Source organism: Thermoascus crustaceus, assembly GCF_041956765.1.
Source record: "Thermoascus crustaceus strain CBS 181.67 unplaced genomic scaffold VTN00scaffold_1, whole genome shotgun sequence".
In the NCBI taxonomy this organism is placed as follows: domain Eukaryota; kingdom Fungi; phylum Ascomycota; class Eurotiomycetes; order Eurotiales; family Thermoascaceae; genus Thermoascus; species Thermoascus crustaceus.
Window position 1 is genome coordinate 1739345 of NW_027192527.1, and position 22671 is coordinate 1762015.

At 50.7% G+C, this 22671-nt stretch overlaps 8 protein-coding genes across 8 annotated transcripts; 6 read left to right on the forward strand and 2 right to left on the reverse strand.

The window, feature by feature from the left end:
- Positions 1–78: 78 nt before the first annotated feature.
- Positions 79–1841, forward strand: VTN00DRAFT_614 (uncharacterized protein; the record flags this gene model as incomplete). The annotated part of the gene is made up of 3 exons (XM_069432743.1): positions 79–247; positions 347–1206; positions 1263–1841. 3 exons carry the CDS (start codon positions 79–81, stop codon positions 1839–1841), a joined length of 1608 nt encoding a protein of 535 aa, XP_069291321.1.
- Positions 1842–2755: 914 nt separating this feature from the next.
- VTN00DRAFT_615 (uncharacterized protein) lies at positions 2756–3193 on the forward strand (the record flags this gene model as incomplete). The annotated part of the gene is made up of 1 exon (XM_069432754.1): positions 2756–3193. The coding sequence occupies one exon, from the start codon at positions 2756–2758 to the stop codon at positions 3191–3193; it is 438 nt and encodes a 145-aa protein (XP_069291322.1).
- Positions 3194–4005: 812 nt separating this feature from the next.
- VTN00DRAFT_616 (uncharacterized protein) lies at positions 4006–6339 on the reverse strand (the record flags this gene model as incomplete). Its single annotated transcript, XM_069432765.1, has 5 exons — positions 4006–4445; positions 4507–4642; positions 4713–5094; positions 5150–5587; positions 5642–6339. 5 exons carry the CDS (start codon positions 6337–6339, stop codon positions 4006–4008), a joined length of 2094 nt encoding a protein of 697 aa, XP_069291323.1.
- An 807-nt stretch (positions 6340–7146) lies between these two features.
- VTN00DRAFT_617 (uncharacterized protein) lies at positions 7147–10609 on the forward strand (the record flags this gene model as incomplete). Its single annotated transcript, XM_069432776.1, has 2 exons — positions 7147–7331; positions 7450–10609. The coding sequence occupies 2 exons, from the start codon at positions 7147–7149 to the stop codon at positions 10607–10609; spliced, it is 3345 nt and encodes a 1114-aa protein (XP_069291324.1).
- A 1167-nt stretch (positions 10610–11776) lies between these two features.
- VTN00DRAFT_618 (uncharacterized protein) lies at positions 11777–13614 on the reverse strand (the record flags this gene model as incomplete). The annotated part of the gene is made up of 3 exons (XM_069432787.1): positions 11777–12432; positions 13160–13369; positions 13482–13614. The coding sequence occupies 3 exons, from the start codon at positions 13612–13614 to the stop codon at positions 11777–11779; spliced, it is 999 nt and encodes a 332-aa protein (XP_069291325.1).
- Positions 13615–14795: 1181 nt separating this feature from the next.
- VTN00DRAFT_619 (uncharacterized protein) lies at positions 14796–17249 on the forward strand (the record flags this gene model as incomplete). Its single annotated transcript, XM_069432798.1, has 6 exons — positions 14796–14906; positions 15012–15472; positions 15525–15962; positions 16025–16293; positions 16345–16875; positions 16930–17249. The coding sequence occupies 6 exons, from the start codon at positions 14796–14798 to the stop codon at positions 17247–17249; spliced, it is 2130 nt and encodes a 709-aa protein (XP_069291326.1).
- A 1517-nt stretch (positions 17250–18766) lies between these two features.
- VTN00DRAFT_620 (uncharacterized protein) lies at positions 18767–21035 on the forward strand (the record flags this gene model as incomplete). The annotated part of the gene is made up of 3 exons (XM_069432810.1): positions 18767–19122; positions 19238–19833; positions 19891–21035. 3 exons carry the CDS (start codon positions 18767–18769, stop codon positions 21033–21035), a joined length of 2097 nt encoding a protein of 698 aa, XP_069291327.1.
- A 559-nt stretch (positions 21036–21594) lies between these two features.
- On the forward strand, positions 21595–22125 carry VTN00DRAFT_621 (uncharacterized protein; the record flags this gene model as incomplete). Its single annotated transcript, XM_069432821.1, has 1 exon — positions 21595–22125. One exon carries the CDS (start codon positions 21595–21597, stop codon positions 22123–22125), a length of 531 nt encoding a protein of 176 aa, XP_069291328.1.
- Positions 22126–22671: the final 546 nt, after the last annotated feature.

Consider the following 22671-nt stretch of genomic DNA (forward strand, 5'->3'; position numbering starts at 1 on the left):
TCGTCCCCATATATCTATGCATGCGGAGCATGACTCCTGAGATCTCTGTTGTCTTTCCTTAAATGCCATTTCTCAATCATGCTTAGCCGCGCCGTTCTGCCTCTCGTGAGGCCTCGAAATATCCCCTCCGCCATCCGCCTGCCCATCACGGCCCAGCACCCTCGGTGGTATGCGAAGAACAACAAGCCCAACAAGACACCGTACAAGCTTCCCGACTCTATCAAGTCTTCGAAGCCCGAGTCATCAGGTAGGGCGACACAGGATCCGGCTTCGGCATACCAGCCGGCGGGTCAACCGCGGCAGCTAGACTATTCTGAGGACCAAGCTGAGTTCATGACGAATGCAGAATCACAGAAGAATACGGCACCACAGTCCGCGGGAGCTGGTGCAGGAGTGAGTGAAGTGTCGTCCGCAAAGCCAGGATCTCAGCCAGATATCTCCGAGCAGCCCGAGTTCGACACCGCAGCGCGCGGCAAGGATGCGCCTGAAGCTCAACAACAACAACAACCCCAGAGGCCTCTTCCGGACCTTACGCAGGGTATCCCCTCGACGTTAGCTGCTGAACTCGAAGCAGCTCGCAATCCAAAGCGCGGACAGACTCCTTTGAACCTCACCGAAGATCCTTCCCGAGCTGAAGACTACGACGATGCCGGTCATGGGGGTGACATCCCTAAGGATGGCTATGTCTCGTCTGTCGACCGCAGGCGGGCCCAGATGGCGAAAGTGATGTATGGTCTTTTCTTCCTCGTTGGTATTTCGGGAACAATCTACCTCGGCCGCAACTGGGAGTCTGAAGAAGATGAAAAGGCTCACCCAAATGCCCCTTCGGGATGGGGCTTTGGTCTCTTCTATAACCGCATCAAGGCTCGTATAAACGATATCACCAGCTACTACAAGGACCCACCGTTCCAGAAGCTGCTTCCAGATGAGGACCCCAACATGAGACCGCCTTACACGCTGGTGCTGAGCTTGGAGGATCTCCTGGTGCACAGTGAATGGAGCCGTGAGCACGGGTGGCGTGTCGCGAAGCGTCCTGGAGTGGACTACTTCCTTCGCTACCTCAACCAGTACTATGAACTCGTTCTCTTCACGAGTGTTCCTAGTATGATGGCAGACCCGGTTCTCCGGAAACTCGACCCGTACCGCATCATCCGCTGGCCTTTGTTCAGAGAGGCGACAAAGTACAAGGACGGCGAGTATATCAAGGTATGTTTTTGCATCCTGAAAGAACGTATCGGATTTTTGATACTGACTCTATATAGGACCTGTCGTACCTGAACCGAGACTTGTCGAAGGTTATCCTCATCGACACCCAAGAATCCCATGCGCGGTTGCAGCCTGAGAACGCTATCATACTTCCCAAGTGGCAGGGTGACCCCAAGGACAAGGGGTTGGTTGCTCTGATCCCCTTCCTTGAGTACGTGGCTGGTATGGGCATCGAGGATGTGCGCCCTGTCCTGAAGTCCTTCGAGGGCACAAACATCCCAATCGAATTCGCGAAGCGCGAGAAGGCAATGCGTGAAAGGTTCCAGAAACAACTTGCTGAGGAGCAAGCCAAGCGACCCAAGAGTGGAGTTGGTGGTCTGGCCTCCCTTCTCGGCTTGAAGCCCGCCGGCGATACTGGTGCGGCCAGCGCGGAGCAGGGCAAGATGCTCTGGGACCGGATCCGTGAGCAGGGCCAGAAGAATTACGAAATGATTGAGAAGGAGATCCGTGAGAACGGCGAGAAGTGGCTGGCTGAGATGGCCGCCGAGGAAGAGAAGGCTCGCCAGGAGCAGATGAAGAGCATGAAGAGCGGCTTCACGAGTTTCTTCGGAGCTGGTGGCGACTCCAAGAAATAGATGATTGATTGGGCATCTTGCATTGTGTCGGCTACATGGCTACGGACCTCATTTTCTCATCTCTTCTCAAATGCTCTTTTTCTCGTTCCAACTTTCCAAGGGGACCTCGGTTTAAGATGGTATACAGGCGGAACCTTGAAGTTTTCCCGTCGTTACATTCTGGGTCTATGGGGTCACTACGCATTTTCCATGAATAACCTTAGCATTTAAGGGTGGTTGTAAAATAACGCATGATTTTGATTGATCTGTTCCTTGTATAACAAGAACATAGAAACAATTCTAATGTCTCCTGTCCAACAGCAGATTGGTCGTCCAGAAGCTTAGAGTAATCTCCATAAAATGTATAGACTTATGTAGGTCGCTGGTATACAGCTCTGTTCGTGAGTCGACCTGTTTTCCCGTCCTTTGCGCGGGGTTTGACGTAGTTGAGGATCGTCGGCAGTCAAATCGGACCTCGGAACCCTTCCGCATCATTCCTAAGGACATCAACAACCTCAGGAGTTGTGTACATGATTCCCTAAATAGCCGGTCTCAAAACCGGAACTGCGAGCCCAACTTCACAATCGAATCGGTCTAGAATAATCAATGATTGACTGCCTACATACGTTCCTAGGTAAGGTGTGAACGCTAGTGGGTAGGGTTGGCCGTGCCAAACGTACTTGTAGTCCACTGCACCCCGACCTCTCCTTTTCTCTTCGATGTATGTATCAAATACTTCTCTAGAATATCGAGAATTCCATAATGCAATTCTGAAACCTTAATATCCTACCAGCCTTATTATACCCACCATCCACCAATCTCTACCTAGGAGGTATCTTTGGAAGTTAGTACAGGACACCTAGTACACAAAGGATCATCTACAATAAACCACATCTCAATCAACTGCGGACCCCAAACCCCAAAACAAACCCACCATGCCCGGAGGAACACCTACCAAATTTCACCCCGTCTCCGTCCGCATCCAAGCCCTCGCCCTCCTGACCGCCGGGATCCCACAGAGCGTAGTCAGCCAGACGACCCAGATCCCGGTGCGGTCGCTGCAGTACCTGCTCAAGAAGGCGCGGGAACGGGGCTTCGATCCCGCCGTCGACCCGCGCATCATGATGGAGCACGTCGAGGATGGGAAGAGGACGGGGCGGCCGAGGAGGAGAGTACTAGTCTCTGGACAGGAGGAGACTGGATCGTCGGCTGCGGAACGGGAGGAGGAGGGGAGGTCCGGGTCGTCTGTAGTAGAGGGAGGAGAGGTGGAAACGGGCGTGGAAGCAGCGAAGTCCTCCTCCTCCTCCTCCTCCTCCTCCTCACCGGCTTCCGGTGAGGGTTCAGGGACTTTGTTGTTGGAGGAGGAAGCATAGGAGAATCAGAATGTCCTTCTCTTCTTCCTGGAACTGCTGCTCCTTTGGATTTGAATCTGATGCCTCCTGAGAAATCTGCAGAGCATGTTCCAGCGGGTGTGGGGGGACCGCTATGATACCTAGGCATACCGATACTATGTTATTTTCTTTTTATTTTAAAGGTTAGTACATCTCTTTAAATTCAGGTGTATTTTATAATAATCCCTTGGTTTATTTTTTAGGCGATGGTTGTTTCGCGGTAGCTGGTCCCTTAGCCCAAAGAATCTGACCAAAATTGATGCTCCAGAGTCCAGGTTTTATGGTCATCGTCGCTGGAGTCTTATTCCAAGTTTTTTTATGGCACTTAGAACTTAATTATTAGGACTCTGCCTTGTTTGGGCGGGGGCGGAAAACAAGGCACGAAGATTGCCAAGTGCATTTCGATCGAGGAACCACTTCAACATGGAATTGATCCGTAAATCTGACTTGAGGAAATAAGTTGATCTGTATTGATGATATCGTCGGGGTGCCTATATAGGGTACGTTTTTGGAATGGAAGGTTATAATCGCAAAGGAAACGTCAAGGGATGGCGGAGTCTCGGTGATTATTTTGTAAATGTCAATAATATGGACATAATATATATATATATGTATATCTATATACTTTACAGTATTAAATTCCGAAGCTAGCTCACTAACGTAAGTATGGCTCGCCACAAAGAAAACAAACATGCTGGTATATCATTACGCCCATGGGCTCTATGTTGTAGCAATATATACATAAGTACAGTACATAAATTTGACTACATCTATAATAACCCATCCATCATATTTCACGTAAAATTCACGTTCTGGATCCCAGAAACATCCCAAATCCCTGTCATGTCGAAGGGAAATCCGTCCATGGTTCCAAAGGTACCAGATATCGACATCATATCATCCACAATGTCATTGTGTGTCTGTGTCTCGGGCAGTGCTATCGCAGCAGGGTTCAATGCGGGGGTATCATCAACTGTAGTTCCGGCAACTTGCTCTTCTGGGTTGCCGCCTGAAGCTATACTGCCGTTTGTCGCTGGGTGCCTGATCAAGATCCGTTCGCAGTGGTCGAGGCACATATCAGCCACGTCCCAGTCCTCGTCATCCCTCACGCGGCGAAGGATTGACCGGAGGAGGTCGACGTTCGCGAGGCAGGATCGGGCTACCTCTGGGTCGGTAGTCTCTAGAGCGCATCGGACCAGTAAAGTTGCAGTTGATGTGAGATGGAAGGCGCTGTCTGAAATGATCATTAGATCCTCATCTCTAAGAAAAATGGAATGCAATTGGGGTTGACATACACGGCAACCAGAATTCATGGAAATTCACTTTTTGCAGGGACGATATGAATTGGACGATTTCTTCTGCTGCTTTTCGGCATTCGGTTTGAAAGTAGCGGCGGGCCTCAGGATTGTCAGTGTCTGAATTGTTAACTTCCTGCAGTAAAGTCAGCAAACAGATGTTTAGATGCCTAATGGCCCGCAAGTTTGAGGAGTAATCATCTTACATGTAGCTCAACCCTGCAGACAAGCATCTTCAAAGCAAGAAATCCCAGCTGTAAACTACTTGACCCGGAGACAGGGGTTTCCGAGCCGCTGCGCGGCGATTTCAGCCACTCCGGCAGTGAGTCTTCCCACATATCCAGGTCGGTACGTATATGCCTAAGCCTCTTGGACGTCTCTCTTTCTGATTTCTGTTGAAGGCCGTAGACAAGAGGCAACAAATCACCCAGGATCTCGGTCAACCGACACAGCGCAATATGACAGTGCGCAGCCCTGACACGCTGGGGATTGCGGTCATGTGGTGGGACCAATATATCAATGGTGGGAAGAGGAACGTCATATTGGTTCTTCGCAATCTGCGGAGGTACTCCATGTCCAAAACTACCCCTGTCGATGGCGTCAGCGGCGAACAGAGGTCTAAGAGTAATAAGGCGAAACCTACCAGCGGTCATGAATGACGACTCCCCACCACAATCGGATTCGTTGGTCCTTTTCTTGTTGGGAAATTTTCCAGTTGCTGGGATCGCGATTCAAACCAAGACAATGAGAAAGGGAGACGGTTCGGCCGCAACTAATTGCATTTCCAGTCATAGAGAAGATCGGTCGCCCTGTGAGGTCAACTAAAGCGGCACTTATCGTCGACAAGCCAGGCGCTGAAAACTCCTCGTGAAGGGCCGCCACAGTTAGGTTCACGGCATATCGTACGTCAGGCTTCGGATGGCGAGCGAGCTTGGGAGTATGTTTCCAGTAAATTAACGACATTGCATACACCTGACACACCAAGACAGCTGGAGGGTCGTCCGCAGATTCCGATATATATGACTCCCAGAAAGCTTCGCCGTCAAAAATAGGAAATGATTGATTGAATCGATCCAGGAATCTGATAGCAGGGAGCGTTAGAAGGACGGTCTGAAAGAGGGATGGCATTCCTTACATTCTGACAAGATCCTGCTTGAACGGTCCGAGAATCTGTTCGAGAATCTCCTTTTGGTTTTCCCCTGGTGGACTGCCGACCCGCATACCTTGTCTCCGTCTCGAGACCGTGGTGTACAGGATCGGTTTTCGAGGATCGTTTGAGTAGACATTGTACGGTTTCTTCTTCTCTTCAGGAGACTTATTATTGGATTTCTCATGAGGCATAAACTTCTCAATAACCTGAGCATCTTCCGCCGCGACTGGCCCAACAATGAGAACAGATTCATTTTTAGGATCTTCGAATCTGCGACGTCTGGACTCGCTTTCCCTCCCTTCCGTCGCTGTATACTGGGACCGATTCGAGATATTATCAGAAGCAGAATCTGCTGCATCCTGAATAGGACTTGGTGTTCCTTCCGGAGTCCTTTTGCGCTTCTGGCCTGCGACGGGTTGCCCCATAGACCATCTCTTTGCTTCAGCATCGCAGGATACAGGGGATTCTTGACGACCTTCTTCCTGATAATGGCAATCGGCCCCCTGAACCCGGCACAAAAGGCATGATTGACCCGGAATGTCGACAGTGCATCGAGACTTGCGCTTCCTACAGAGATCGCAAGCTCTTACTTTGTGTGACCGGTATGGCCGGGAACCGGCGTTGAACCCGGTAGGCTGAGTCTTTGGAGCGGTACCGCTCTGAACAGTCGCGGGTGGTGGCATATTGTAGTGCATCCGAGCATAGACTCAGCAGCGAAGTATATGAGATAAATGCCGAGTTAGTCCAGCCAGAGACCGATCGCTGCACGCGAGCGCTCAAGCAGCTTCGGGAGTGACCGCAATACGAATTGCAGGCCATTAGGCCATTGAAACTCGAAATTGAGTGAAGGAACCGTCTCAACAGATCAACAACAGTCGCGTAACACGTATTTCGTAAAGGCTCATCCTCCGAGGATAAGCCTGCCGTTTCATAGTCTCCGAGGACGTGCAGCAAAGCCGTGAAGCCTATCACAATCTTTATCTTGATACGACATCCCGACTCGGGGGAAACCGTGGGGAAATATTAGTCAGATATTAGTCATCAAACTTGAGCACGTGTCACACCGCCTGGCATCCTGGTGGGCGGGCTCAGCGCTGCTCTATTAATAGCGGGTAGCAGTACCTCGTCCAAAGAGCGTATCTCGTGCAGCGCCATGCGGCCGCTGGTCAGGCTTCGGCGTCATCGACATGCTGAACTTATCAATTTGATCATAGACATCTGCTCGGAGTCTTGTAATTTGCAGAGCGCAACGGACTGAACGCTGTTTTGCGCATGCGAAGATCGAGACGGGACACAGCCACGGGCCGCCTCCGCCTGCGTCTGCTGTAACGGCGGCCCAAAGCTTCTCTTACCTCTTTGCATGCCCTGCAAGTAGGAGGCAACCTCGCTACGCCGTCATGTTCGCCTGTTGGAGACTTCCCAGCTTTTTACAACAGAACCGAAATAGCCTCGACCTGCAGCAGATGTAGGAAAGTTGCGTCGTGACAGGCATGGAACAGGATGTTGGCTTGTCGCCTGGGCGCGACAAAGCCGAGGCTGGCGCTGAGCGACCTATCCACTCCTGCGGTGACATAGAGCCAGTTGATACAGCCCATGGCCAGCAACACGTGGGCTCTGAGAAGGATCAGACAGATGTTTCTGCTTTCAGCCGTTTACCTTCTGAAGTCATCGAACAGTGAGTCTTTATCCTTCGCACCGGAGGTCGCTACGTATCCGTGCGTCCCTCCATTAGCAGTGTACCTAGCTGCTGCGCTACTCCGACCATCTGAATTGTCACTGAATTGGAAACGCAGCATTCTCTACATTGTTGATGCGAATTCTTTTGCGTCTCTGGCCCTGCTGAATCGAGAGTGGAGACGAGTGTCGGACTCACCACAGCTCTACGCTTACCACTTGTCTCGCTGTCCTTCGTTCTCCTTAACCAGAGATATCATTTCTGGCTCAGTGAGCGTCGATGACCTCCCTGTCCTGAAAGGTAGATTTGCATGCGAGATCAGACGGAATGCGTTCGAAGTATTCCTCAGACCCCGCAAAACTCTTGTCAAACTCATATCTGCCTCCGTGAGCTCATCTACTGCATTCCCACACGGAGAGGCATTCCGCTTCTCCTTTTCTACAAATGGGCAGACGCTACTTTGCATAAGCTCCTCAAGGATATTCGTCGTCGACTTAACATCTCATCCGGCCACGGTAAAGCATGAGCTGAAGACTCTGAGAAGGCCGTTGGGCGCTACCATTCTGGATGATGGGAGGCTTCTGGCTGTAATCTCCTCTAAACACCAGGTGAACATCTACAGTCTTTCAGACGATGAAGCGAAGCACATCCAGGCTCTCCTGCTGAATGACATCCCGCGAGCCCTTACTCTCTCTCCTACCGGTAGCGTACTGGCAATCGCGTACGACGGCAGCATTGAAGTATATGCTTTGGGAGAAAATGCCCCCACAGCGGAAAGAAGAGCTGTTCGATGCGTCGGTGTCGATTCGATTTCTTTCTCTTCGGACGGTACTATGCTACTTGGATCGTCTACTGATGTAAACAGGACTAACATAGTCAGCATTTCGGCACCATTTTACGCAGATACTGCGGCCGATGCTACCGCACGAGATGCTCAAAGTCGCATGTGGACGACACAGATACTATTTCCTGACATCATACCAGGCTACAGTCACGTATCTTTGCTTCCGCTTCATGCAGAAGGAGAAGGAAGTTGGGTCATTGGCTATGACAAACACATAAAGGCATTCAGAGCAGTGAAGATCAACAATGCAAGGACAGGGGTTACGTATTTTGTTGGTCCAGGTCCCGGTGAGGGATCAGAAGAACCGAAACCTCTTACAATACCAGCTGCAGACAGCTGGGGTGAGCTTGTTGTGCTGGGATTCCAGGACTCCGGCCTCTGGCTATATGGTTTACCTGATCGAATTGACATCGCCCCTCTCTCAAGCCCGACGATGGAAACAAACGGAACTCGGAATCCGAGCCAAGCTCTCGTCGACCGTCGTTGGGATGGACTGTCTGCTTGGGGGCAGGACAACTCCCAGAGACTACAGCGGATGATCAATCAACCGAGTATGTTACTCACAGGACATAAGGTGACCGACATTCCGGGCATTGCGGCAGCACGCTGGGTCCTGCCACCACGGTCAGCAAAGAATCAAGGCCTATGGCGCCATAGACTGGTTGCAGTGGCTCCTGGTGGCGTCAATTCTTCGGCCTTGGGCGAAGAAAATGTCCCAATTGATGGAGGCAGAATCCTTGTTCTTGACTTTGAGCGATCTACAAAGGATGGTGAAGTAAATGAAATAACCATCGAAGCAGGAGAAACAGCACCGAAAACGCTCAGAGAGCAGAGTCCGAGTCTTGATACCGAGGTCGAATTAGAGAGAAGGAGGACACAATTACGTCGTCCTGTAATTGGATCGCCGCGAAATTCTCTCGTCCAACGACAAGCGAATGCTGCTCGCGAATCGTTCCCAACCACAACCGGCAGCTCTCAGAAATTACTGTCAAACAATCAAAGAGGCAGTCGGTCTCAACCAAGTTCTCCCGTTGATATTGATTCGAGCGATAATGCTCATATTCTAGATTCCCCTTATAGCAATACGCAGCCTCGATCTCGTGACACACTGCATCGTGCTGCTACAGCCGCTGCTGCAAGTCGTGGGAGACACAACCCGCGTTATCGCGGAACTATAAACACCACGGAGCCTGAGCAGCAGATACCTCATGAAAGTGATGCGGATGGTTGGGTTCCGCCCCCGCCTCCTTATACGCGGGAACCTGACGCTCCTCTCCCCGAAGATCTCAGGAGACTTCTCTTACCCGCTATGACAGAACCTGTTCAAAGGGTGGGCGATGTACCTCCCCAAGTCCGCCGAGCACACGCGTCTCGCTTAGACACCATGGCACAGGATGCGATGACACGATCGCATACTGTTGTTGAGAGAATGAACACCGTTTCCAGCTCTCGACTTGCACTAGGAAGGAGAAGAACTTCGAGAGAATCATCAAAGACAGGGAGTGTTGGACAAAGTGGCAGACAAAGAAATGTGCTTCAAAAGAGAAGAGAGCCACCACCTGCTATCAACCCACCTAGTGCCGGTGCACAGGCTCAGACAAGAACCATGCAAATTTCGACACAGTCCTCTGTACAGGACAATTTGCCATCGAGTGTCCCGGCTACTGCAGACAACATTCCTCAAGTTCATTCATCATACTCTCTACAGCGCACGCTTCCCCCTGGACATGTTGCTGAAGGAGCAAGCTCAACGTTGGCTCAGGCCGGGCCGTCGATGGACAGTCTCTTGAGATCTTCAACGAGAGAGTCGAGCGACATTGCTCTGCAAGGACGAACGCATCTTCCTCCCCCTTCCCACTCAGAGCCACCTTCTGATCTCAGCGCCAATCCACCACCACCACCAACTGTGCCTCAGAGCGCGAATCCGGAAAGGAGAAAATCTCAATATCGCACCAGATCTTTCGCTGCTCGTTTGCTCTCCCCAAAAAATCAACGTACACGGCCATCGTCACCTCTACCTGTTCAGGGTGTAGCCCGCCAATCGCTGTCAAGTGATCGGATGGATGGGTTATCTGCTCGATTTGGTGGAAACGGTTCCCTGGCAGGCTATCATTCATTTTCAATGTCGTCACCGGAGCTCCGCTTCCAGCCATCTGGGAGCGGTCGTCTGGAGACAATTCCTAGTGCGCGATCTCGTTCCGGGTTTCAAGGACTCGCGAGATCTCGATCGCGGTCGCATGATATCCGATCGCCGATGGGACTGGCCCACGAGGCTGTTCCGGGCTCTACAGCTAGGATATCGACAGATCCTATTGACCCGAGACCGTCACATGATGCGCAGCCAGAGGATTGGCGGGAACGGATTGAGCAATGGAACATACGGACCATTGACGAGAGACGAAGGAAAGGACAAGGTAAGTGCTTCGTGATGTAACTGCCGCAATTGCGATGGAAACGATCTGTGGTCTTCTCGATTTGGTTCTGTTGGGGGGTTTTTATTCCATGAATTTTGTATGCGATTTCGGCTTGATCGAATGCCTAGCATATATATACCCTAGGAGAAATCTTTGTTGGTCTTGCATGAGCATATATGCGTGTGCTTTTATATTTTTCCACGTCTCGATTTAGCTTCTTTTGGAAATTAACCTTGATGAGAGATCCCGTTTCACTCTTCCTTAGGAATTCACCACTGTATATACAAAACATCTCGAACAGCAGCAGGTATTATTCCTTCTAGAGATATGTAAAGTAGCATCTAGTAAATCTAGCAGAAAACAGCAAGAGGTCATCGTCTGTTTAATCAGCCACTCAAGATTTTTGTTTTCAACAAGTCTCGCCTTCAGGGTTAGTTTAAAGAGTTATCATTTCATAGCGTCTCCGCTTGTAGACCTTAGGTAGAAACAGTAGCTGGCAAGATGTTGAGCTCTTTGATCCATAATAATAAACCCGGGACACCTTACGCTGTCGTTACTGCTATACGAGAGCAGCATTCAACAGTGAACTGTGCACTGTGCGCTTAAGAGAGCTTTAAGGCCTCCATCTATCTTGTCTTGTCTGTCTTCTAGCTGGAGAGATATGGAGCTTTGCTCATTGCCACTAATAATTCCCGACAGATGACTCGCTACAGAAACCTGATTGGTAAACCTTTCTGTATCTGAGATGTCCAGTAGTCCTTCACGTTAATAAGACCTTTTGCTTTTGTCTTATTCAATGTACTGTATTTTCTGCAGACATATCGAAATAGGTAGATTCGACTATATCTAGGTAACTGGAATGTATATTATATGGTCATGGAGTATATTCATTAGGTACATGTGGACCAAGAAAAAAAAGGCACCCGAAAGTAAATGGATATATCGAAGGGGGAATACGCGAGAGTAAAAACCAAAAAGGGGGGTATCGACAAATAACGGTACTGTACGAATGCACATCCGATGCAATGTATAACTTAACGTAAAGCCATGAGGTGAGATCTATGTGCTTGGGCTTTCTTAACAGCCTCCTCCTCCTGCAGGTTCGAGCCAGTTTCAGAATAAAGCGAACAAAGCACGGTTATATCCCATATGGAAAAATGAGCGCTATGGGAGGTTGGTTGGTGTGGCTAACCACCTCCACAGCCACCACCATCACCGCAGCCTCCTCCTCCTCGTCCGCAGCCGCCTGCACCTCCCCCGGAACAGGCCCCTCCTCCCACTATTGCTTCAGCGATGCAGGCTCCTCCAGGTCCACAACTGCCGGCGGCTACCGCACCTCCACAGGTTCCTGCGATGCAGTTACCTTCAGCGCCAGGTAGGAGATTCCTACACGCCGGATTGTTAGCGTAAGCATCCGGATGGATGTTCGGGTCGTGCATGTATGGGCCCGGGGGGATGATCTCGTAAGGTGCGACCACCCATGCCCCGTATGCCACTGCCGCGGAGGCACCGATGGCTGCGCCAGCCATGATAGCATTATTACGGTTCTTTTCATCGCCCTGCGCGCCTCCTCCTGACTTGCGACGATTCCACTTTTCCGCCCGGCGACGGGCCGCCTCGTAATGAGTCCTCAGCTGTAGGGCTTTGAGCCGTCCCCGGTCCGGCCATGCCCTGGTCTGCGCGCGTACAACGTTGTGGGCGGAGATGTGTGCGTTCTTATCGGGATCCGAGGAGACATCGGGCCTATCGTGCAGGTTGGCCGCTGCAGCAGCCGCTCTTGTGGAAGAAACCGTCTCGGGTAATCGGTGCCCGCGTCGCCTCACAGTACCAACAGGTGCATTCGCTGTAGATCTTGCGTTTCTGGTACATTTTGCTCGTGTACTCAAAGCTGTCCGAGAGCTTGTTCTCGTCGACTTTGTCGACGTGGTCGATGAATGTCCCGCCTGTCTCCGCGGTGGAATAGAGGATCTTCTACATCCTTCCTGAATTTTAAGACCTTGAGCCTGTCGTGATCGATAGCGAACCGGCACGCCGAACACTGGAAAAGGAAGGCTTTGTCTGCGTAGCCAGACAATTTTCAAATGCCTTTTCCAGGTTGCGATCCATCTGTCCCTCAGTCCAAGGCACCTGTATTGGGCTTAAGCAACTGGGACAGTCCAGAGTCTTAGTTGGAGGGTCATGGAGATTATTCCAACAAAGGCCAGTCATAGCCTCGAAGTACCTCTCTTGGCGTCTTCCCCTGGGTCGTAATCAAAGGTCCTGTCATCAATGCAAGAATTTAGGACACCCCACGGGAGCCCGGTTGACCAGAAACTCATCGTTGCATTGCGAACACAGTCTTCTAGGAAGCATCGAGGATTCAACATGTAGGCATGCCACACCATCAAAACGTTTAAGAACAGATGTCAGCATCTGTGGCGACAGTAGATAAGTGGTCCGAAAAAATTTGAGGTTCCCCCGATGACTTAGGACTATGTCAGCTAGCGAGAAGGTGCGGGATCCTCCACAAATGACCAAATCATATGCATACACAATGTATTTGAAATTTATAAATCCACTGAAGGACTAACCACTCAACTCACCTAGGGGTGGCATCGTCTTTTGAGACCAGTCCAATCGAACATTGGGGAACGTATGGTAGAGACCTTCGACGGTGGGAACGGGGCCAGTTTTCGGAATACAGGTACGCAACCACACAGTGAAACGGTCGACAACCCTTGCCGTATATACAGCCCAGCGTTTCTCCCTGGTCCGAGCACGTTCTCTGTTGATGATCAAGTCTGTGACGAAGTGATCCGCTCGGGAATCCCGAGACCGAACAGAGCATTATCGTTGCTGATGCTGTCTCGCAGATCCGCGAGCGCAGCTAAGAGTTTGAGGTGGACGATACACCGATCTCTTGTGACGGTTGCACCGCGTGATTTCCTTGGGCCGGCGTCGGATCAAGTGGTGGAATCGTCGAAGTTAGCTGCTCGAGTTCTTCGTAAGGGGGAGGAGGACCTGTGTCGTCAACAGCATTTCCCATCGACGGGGTCTGTTCGAGCCTTGAAGCCATATCCTTTTCTGTTCGGTTAATCAAGGCGACTCACTCTGATGAGCTGGCTCTATAGCTATTTCAATAATCTGAAACAAGCAGCATATCGTGCTCTGGGAAACAATCCAGATTGAGCTGCAGGTTAACAGCTTTGATGGCAGAATAACAGAAAATTACAACGGAAAGCCCGGCGTAATAAGCCCCTTATTCTCCATCAAGACTCGCATTTTATGCGGCTTAGGGGCGGATGGATGGATCGCTGCTAAGCCCCTGGCGTGTGGAATGCGAGTGCACATTGCACACCACTATGTACATGTACGTCCGGTCCCTAGAGCCTGTGAAAAATGTCGCAACAGAACTGGCTGTTCTGCAGGTGTATCTAGTTCGTCGGACTAGAAGGGGACTGGGACTTTGATAAAAGGAAGGGTGATTCACATCTTGTCCTATAATGCCATGATGGCAGATCCAACATAAACATGAGCCCCAATCCTGCTGCTGCTGTTGGCGAAATGATTGACGGGTCTGCAAAATTCTGTTATCCAACCGACTGCCCCTATGATGTAAATACCACGGGGATTAGTTAGTACAGTCTTTGACTCGATTGACATAGGTCTTGCTTGCTGGAGAACGCCATGTCTCCGTAGATCTCCGGCCCTCCGGACTTCCCCAAGTCCCCGGACTGCGTCCACGTGACATCTGTTCTCGGGCGAGACTCACGTGCCCTAAGGGCGAGCGAGATCGGAAAGCGGCACCCCACCGCCCGGGCAGTTACTCATCCACCATCGAGGGGCCTGAGACCTTGGGGCCAGAGCGAGTCATTGAGTGAAGTGCTGAGGAGGAAGCGAAGACTTGTTTTCTGGAGAGGCCGAGGACGCGATCACTCCCACTGCGCGCCGTGAACGGAGAGCATTGCGCCTGCTCGTCGATCGGGCCGTCTTTTTCCTTGTCCGAGGTTTATCGATTGTCCGTATCACAACGCGCCCAGCGTGGCGTCTCTCGGGGGAGCGTCGAGCGGGATCGGAGGCGGAGGGGTGAAGGGGGATCTGGGGCCAGCGGGCAATAACAATGCTGCTGCTGTCGCGAGCCCGATAAGGAGTGGTGTCAGCCATCCATCTGTTGCAGCTGCTGTCGGCCTGGGGCCTGCAAGGAAGCGAAATGTCGCGGTGGCCGGCATGGACAGCTCCCCGGGGAGCACCGACGACGTCGAAGAGACCGCAGAGCCGCAAGAAGAGAAGAAACGCCAGCCTGTGAAACGCGCCTGCAATGAATGTCGACAGCAGAAGGTGAGTACTTTTTTTCTCTTTTTGATGAAGCGATCAGGATGGCCAGAGCATCGTTCGGACTGTCCACGATCTGTCGCAAGACCTGCTGACCATTTGCTCTTGCAGCTCCGATGCGATGTCATCCAGGAACCCTTCACCACCTGTTCCCGCTGCCGCCGCCTCAAGCTCGAATGCAAAATCGAATCCAACTTCAAGCGCATTGGGAAGCGCAGCCGAAATGCTGAAATGGAGCGGGAGATCGTGGAGCTGAGAAAACAGATTGCGAACGCCAATGCAAATGCCGCCATGAACCAACAGCAGCAGGCCCTCCAGCAATCACAGGTCGCTCCCGGGAAGCAAGACGGTGCATCCATCTCGACACCCGTGAGCAACGCAGCTGGAGTGTACCAGACCCCGTCTGGCATGTCTGCGGACCAGTACATGGGCTCACGTGAGGCTGTCGCATCCCTACTTGATCTGCGGTCCGGCTTTGATAGCTCCAATTACCTGAGAAATGGAAACCAGCAGTTCAAGAGGATTGAGGATGTGATTGTGGTGACAGAGAGGGTGACAGAATTATTCAATCTGTAAGCATTCCCGCAATTTCCGTCTCAGCAGGCAGAACTGACTTGAGAGTAGTTTCTTCACATTCTACCATCCTTTCCTACCGTTCCTCGATCGTGAACAATCTCCGGACGAGTATTATTCAGCTTCTCCGTTGCTATTCTGGACGATAATCAGTGTCGGTGCTCGACGGTATCAGACTGATCCTCACCTGTTAAATTCGCTGGCTGCCCCTGTTACAAGACTGGTCTGGAGTACGCTGGCAGATATCCCACAGAGCTACCATGTCGTTAAAGCTCTATGTTTGCTCTGCACATGGCCATTCCCGACAAGCAGCACTTCAACGGACCCAACATTCATGCTGTGTGGTATGATGATGCAAGTTGCCATGCAACTTGGCCTTCATCGGCCATCACATGCCCAAGATTTTAGCAAGTTTAGAGTTGAGCTTATCGAAGCGGAGTTGAGAGACAAGGTCAGGACGTGGGCTGTTTGCAATATTGTCGCCCAAAGGTAAGTCCAGTTGTATTATGATTTTGAACGAACCTACGAGCTTAAAATAATTCTGTTTGAAGGGTCGCAACTGGCTATGGGCAGCCACCTTCAACCCTGTATGATTGGACGTTGTCCTCGAGTGAATCCACGGACACCAATTTTAAACTTCCAGCAGACATCAAACCCAGACTAGAGATTGAGAAATTCTGTGACAAGATCACCAAGACACTCTATAGCAATCGACGGGACCCTGTCGGACTGGCCAGTGACCAGGAAAGGTCGACGTTAATATCTTTCCTGTCAAGGGATTTTGATGCTCTTGAAGACCAACTTCGATCAGAGAATGACTGTATGACCTATTGCGCTTTGTATTAATGAAGATAAGGCTAACCACTACCAGCAATCACTGACTTGTATCTCCGTGCTTCCAATCTCCATCTTCATCTCTCTGCATTCTTCGACAACCCGACCGCTAAGAACTACCGCGAGCGCCTCCTCGCTTTGCATGTTGCAACAGCAAACTTCCTGGAAGCCGCGTTGAATCTCGAGACGCATGTTGGTCCTGTCCTCTCCTACACTCCATATTATGTCTATCAGATGATGCTAGCTGGTGGATTTACTCTCTTGAAGCTCTGTAAGAGCTTCTTTGCAGCGCATATCGACATTGAGTATTCCAAGAACCTCTTCAACCGGACAATATGGGCGATTCGGGGAATCTCCGTTTCCAACAATGATCTCCCAGAACGGTTGGCAGAGGTGCTAGCGCAGATGTGGAGATTAGGCGGGACTCCGATTCAGCGGTCAACAAACAACGTGGAAGTTGATAATTCATTGCAGTTGAAAGTGCGATGTCGCATGAGCATGTCGCTCGTTTTTGACTCCGTATGGAGATGGAGAGAAGATGCACAGACGAAGGGAAGGAACATCGAGGGTACGTTGATCTCTATCCCTGTTTTTCACCAGGCTTCTCCTAATGTTCTTGTAGCGTACCTCAAGAACCCGACCAACCCAGACTCCGCAGATTCTTCTGCTGCGTCGTCCATCGCCCCGCCTCGCGCGTCATCATCTACTCCAGGAGTTGCTGGCGGAGATCCCAGTCTGGCTCCTGCTCCGCCCTTGCCGCAGGCCAACCTTGGGCTACCATCGTCTGTAAACAACGGAGTTGGTGGCCTGCCGAGCACCATCACAGGTTTTATGGAACCGAACTACGAAGTCTTTGACCCATTGAACTGGCTCTTAGATGGTCTTGTTGACTTCCCTTACTCATATACAGCGGTGCAGGGCTTGGAACAGGGAATTGCGTAAAGACCGGTATTTGTGACGATTACTCTTTCGTTTTTCATGTGTTCGTATCTATCAGGACTCTTCAGGTGGTTGTGCTTATTTGACATATGTGTCTTTTCTTTTTCGTGCTCTTCATCCCACACGGGATCGATCGCTCTCGAGCACTGGCTTCCAGGGTCGGAGAAAGCGAAGGCGTCCCGGTTTTTTTTTTATTTTTTTATTTATTTTTTTTTTTTGTATTTGATTTATAACGACCGACATGTACAACTCTTCGCTTCTTCACTATATATTCACGACATCTTCCCTCAGTTCTTCTTCCCTTGTGTGATACGTCTAACTTCTGATACACGATCAACCTATATATGCATGTGTTTATGTATTAATGGGGGGTTAATTGTTCTGGGTTAAAATTCAACTGTATTTATCTATCGTTATTGCAACTTATTAGACTTGTTATCATTCTTTGTTATCTCCTTTCCGAGAAGCGGGCTGCTACGGCGCGAAGACTGTCTATTAAATGTAGCGCAAAGTTTGTTGACTAGGTCCAGAAGGCGATGTTGAATTGAAATTGTTCTATTTGGGTGTAGAAGAGAATGTGTACCCCGCTAGAAGATTACTGGCGTCAACCATGCGAGGTTCATTGTGTGACCAGCCGAAGGTGGAATATAGCCGGTTGTTCTTCGTAGATCAAACAGACATCGGTGGTAAAGTCTGAATTTACAAGCTTGACACTGACAGCAGGGAGACAGGAACTATTCTGAATACCTAAATTCCCTGTGGGATATGGCGATTATGGACCATAGAATGCCAGATACCGAGACCTGGGTTTGCTCCGGAATCAGACTGATACACAGGCCTATATTCGCTACTCGCTAGATCCTCTATCACCTGCAACGTGGATTCTGCCCTATCTACCAAGTTGTAATAAAAAAGGGGACAAACATTACGTGCTTGTATTGGAGCAGTCAAGCGGACCAAACTATTTAATAAAGCAGATAGAAATCTCATGCGAAACTCTTTTTCCTTCTTCGCCATCGTCGGTGCCTACGATCTGTTTCCGCAGATGCTTATACAACGGTCGCATGCATAAGGATGGGAGAGACTAGGGTCCTTGGACACAAGTCGGGCACCCTTTCTGGTAAGTCGATGCGAGCACCCGAGCATGTCCTACCATCTCCACCGACTCGTGTACACCAGAGCTGCTGCTGATTTCGATACTCTGCGGTTGCTTCTGGAGCTATGACAAGCGATTAACGTTCTGTACTGACATCCTACGAGGCGTTGTCCGCCGAAATACTGTATCGGGAAAGGACCGCGGGTTAAGTACGGTAGGTACATCTTCAGGCGACCACTGCGGAGAACAGATACAGATGAAGAACCGCGTTTGTCGAACTGGTCAGGCAGATAGATTTCTGACTTATTTTATCATGTCCTCAAGCTGATATCAAACATTAGGGACAGGGTTAATAAATAAGCTTACCTACCTACTACCTACCTACCTTCCAGTGCCTGATCCTGAGACTTACAACGATAGAGACATGGCGGACCCAGCTTTCCGACCGCATCCTCTTCAGAACCTCAATTCAGCTGAAATACGCAGTGCGTCTCAAACCGTGACCAGGACTGTTCGGGAGAGGGAGAAGGATATTTCTTGTCAGTTGTGGATCAAGCACGTTTCACTCCATGAGCCGCCCAAGGCGCTTTTATTGCCCTACCTGGACGCTGAGAGCGCGGGGTTCCCACCGGAATCGAGGCCGTATGTACCACGTTTGGTTTCCGTGATCTACACCACAAATGATGGGCGGGACCTATTTGAAAGCGTTGTGAGTCTGGATACGGGAACAGAGGTTGGCCTGGAGCAGGCAAGCAAGGGCCAGCATTCAAACATAGATAGGTGAGATATTTATATCGGAACATCGTACCTACTAGGTACTACTTACATACTTTGTAGGAGTATGTAGATGTGGAACACTTTATACTGCAGGATTAACTAAGCACATGAACCACAGAGACGAAATACGTCAGTGTCGGAAGAAAATATTAACAGACCCCTGGGTTGTGGAATCTGTCAAGAAACTCCATCTCCCAGAAGACGTCGTCATCCAGTGCGATACCTGGCCCTACGGCGCGGACAAGGACTCCAATCTAGAAACTCCCAAATACATACAAGCCCTGCTCTATGCTCGCGCACCCCATAACCATCCGGATAGCAACCAGTATGCATTCCCGCTCCCGATATCACCGGTCCTAGATCTCTTCCAAAACAAGACCGTACGGATGGACACCCTCGCGACGGGCGGAGAGGAAGACGGCCTGAGACATGACACCGCCCCTCCTGAGGCACCATTGGCGCACTGCGTCGAAAACGAGTATCATCCCGATCTGATCAAGGCGCCCGTAAGGGAAGGCCTCAAGCCGCTGCGGGTCGTTCAACCGGAGGGCCCAAGTTTTACTGTCACCGATGAGAATCTTGTTCAGTGGCAGAAATGGCGGTTCCGAGTCGGGTTTAACTATCGGGAGGGGATGACTATCCACGACGTGAGGTACGACGGTAGAAAGATGTTCTATCGTCTCAGTATGAGTGAGATGACGGTTCCCTACGGTGGTGAGTCCCTTATCGACCCTAGTATGTATACATGAAAACTGACTCGTACTCAAAAAGATCCAAGAGCACCGTATCACAGAAAGCAAGCTTTCGACTTTGGGGACTTTGGCGCCGGAAGCTGTTCAAACAACCTCAAGCTCGGTTGCGACTGTCTGGGAGCCATAAAATACTTCAGCGCCTGGATGAACAATTCCAATGGTGATCCAATCGAGGCGCCCAACGTGATTTGTCTTCACGAACAGGACACTGGCATTGGCTGGAAGCACACCAACCATCGGACATCGGTCGCTGTAATCACGCGCAGACGAACACTGGTCGTCCAAAACATCATCACCGTCGGGAACTACGAGTACATCTTTGCGTGGATGTTCCAACAGAGCGGGACCATCGACTTCGAAACAAGAGCCACTGGTATCCTTTCGACATCGCTGATCGATCAAGAAAAACGCAGTCCCTGGGGTAATATCGTCTCCCCCGGTGTCCTGGCACAGAACCACCAGCATCTATTCTGCCTCCGCATTGACCCTATGCTTGACGGAAGCGAGAACACTCTCATCCAGGAAGACTCGGTCCCTGTCCCAGAAACAGACGAGGAAAACCCATACGGAAACGCGTGGAGACTGGTGAAAAGCCCCTTCGAGATGTCAACTTTTGCAGACGCCGCCCCGGAAAAGAACCGTGTCTTCAAGATCGTCAATGAGAATAGACTCAACCGCATCTCTGGGAGCCCCGTGGGGTTCAAACTCACCCCTCAACCGTCACAGCTGATCCTCGCGGGTAAGAACTCCGTCACCCGACGACGAGCCCGCTTCGCGGAACACCACGTCTGGGTGACGCGCTACCGCGACGGAGACCTCTGGGCCGGCGGGAAGTGGACGAACCAGAGCCTGGAGGAGATCGACGGCGTGTCCGACTACGCTGCGCGGAAGGAGGATGTGCGGAATCAGGATATTGTCGTCTGGCATACGTTTGGCATGACACATAATCCCCGGGTCGAAGACTTCCCTGTCATGCCTGTAGAGATCATCACGGTCTCGCTGAAGCCAGCAGATTTTTTTGAGTTCAATCCGGCGCTGGATGTGCGTCAGAGTACGCAGGAATTCAATAAGAGTTGTCTGGTCGAGAAGAAAGAGGAGTCTGGTTATTTGACGGACGAAGACCATGCGTGTCACCTTTACCAGCCGTGCTCGGTTAAACTGTGATTTGATGGTTTGGGGAGGAACGGGGAGCTTTTGGCATTCCCGATAGAGAAGCACATTAGGCATGGATTCTACTTGGTACTACTTAACTTGGAGAGTGAAGAAGCCATCTACATATGACATTTAATATCCATAAAGGTGTAGAAAGTCTGCCTCGTTCAGGAAATTGCTGTACATGGATATCTCGCGACCTGTTCGTCACGTAGACCCTCCGATAAGATAAGCAACGAGGACACCACCGCGCGCCATATCGATAAGAGATAACGTCACATGCTCAGCGCTTATCAGTGGCGTCACGTCAACGGAGCGGATCGCGTCCAACAGCCAGCCTCTCATGATCCGATCTGATCTTCAAACTGATCTACCTACCTTAGGTTCTCTACCTAATATGAACCTCTATATCTGAAGCCAAAAAAGAAAAATTCCTTCATTGGTATTTATCGCATAACAACTAATGTCGAAAGACCATCTGAACTCGAATAGCTAACACTCGTCCATTTACCTATTTACCCGCCTAACTTCCAAACATCGCAGAACAATATCTCCAATCCATCCACTCCGAATGACATCCTCACCTCAACCCGAATCCCAATTCCAACCAGAACCCAGCAGCAGCAGTAGTGGTGGTGGTAGTTGTTCCAGCCGCCCACGCTCCTCTCTCCTCATCCCCTCGAAACGCACCCTCCTCCCACCCTGCTCTACGTCCTCCGGCGTCCACAAAACCCTCAACCCCAGCGCCGTCCCGGCCCAGATCCAGATCCGCAGACCGGCCTTCTCCACGGCAGCAGAAAAGGAGCCCCAAGCCCAATCCCAAGCCCAGGGGCGAGGAAGACACGAGCCGGTGGTGATCGAGTTCGACGCGTCGCGGGTGCCGCAGCCGTTCTTGGAGCCGGGGTTGTTGGAGCGGATGCGCGCGAGTGCTGATGCGGTGCGGGAGGCCAGAACAGGGGTAGCAGGGCCAGGGCCAGGGCCAGGGACAGGGGAAGGTGCTGCTAGCGAGGAGGCGAGAAGACGACGGCAGGAGCGAGAGGCGGAGTATGGGAGTATGGCTGTTCGCGGGAGGTCGAGGGTGACGAGGCGTGGTGGTGCCTGACAAGTTGAGACGATTTAAAGGGGTGTTGAAAGGGGTGTTGAGGGAAGCAGGGGAAGAAGCATTGGGCGATCTCAAGGCTTTGTTTCTGTTTTATTACGTGAGAAGGTGTTTTTGTTGATAGAACGGATTTGTTACGATTATGGGCTCCTACGATTGTCCACGCTACGGTATTTTTTTTACAGTCTCCATGAGTGACGAAAGACATACCGAATTAATTACCCAGGTACTATATACCTCTCGAGAGGATTCGTCCATTTGATAGCTTGGCTACCTTATTTACTATTGGTAATCATTGTGACACGCCGCAGGAACTGGGACAGAATATAGCAAGCAAGATAATATACAATCAGAGTCAATGAAGAGAAACTAACTAACATTTGCAACCTTAAGAGAAAGAAAAACATGCGTGGATGGGAAACAAAACGAACACAAATACATCGAGAAACTGCCTCATCAATCGTGAATCATCATATTCGTCATATCATATAACTTCGAATGTCTCTTCTTGTCTTGGCTCGTAATCTTTGTTGTTGTAGTTGAGTATCA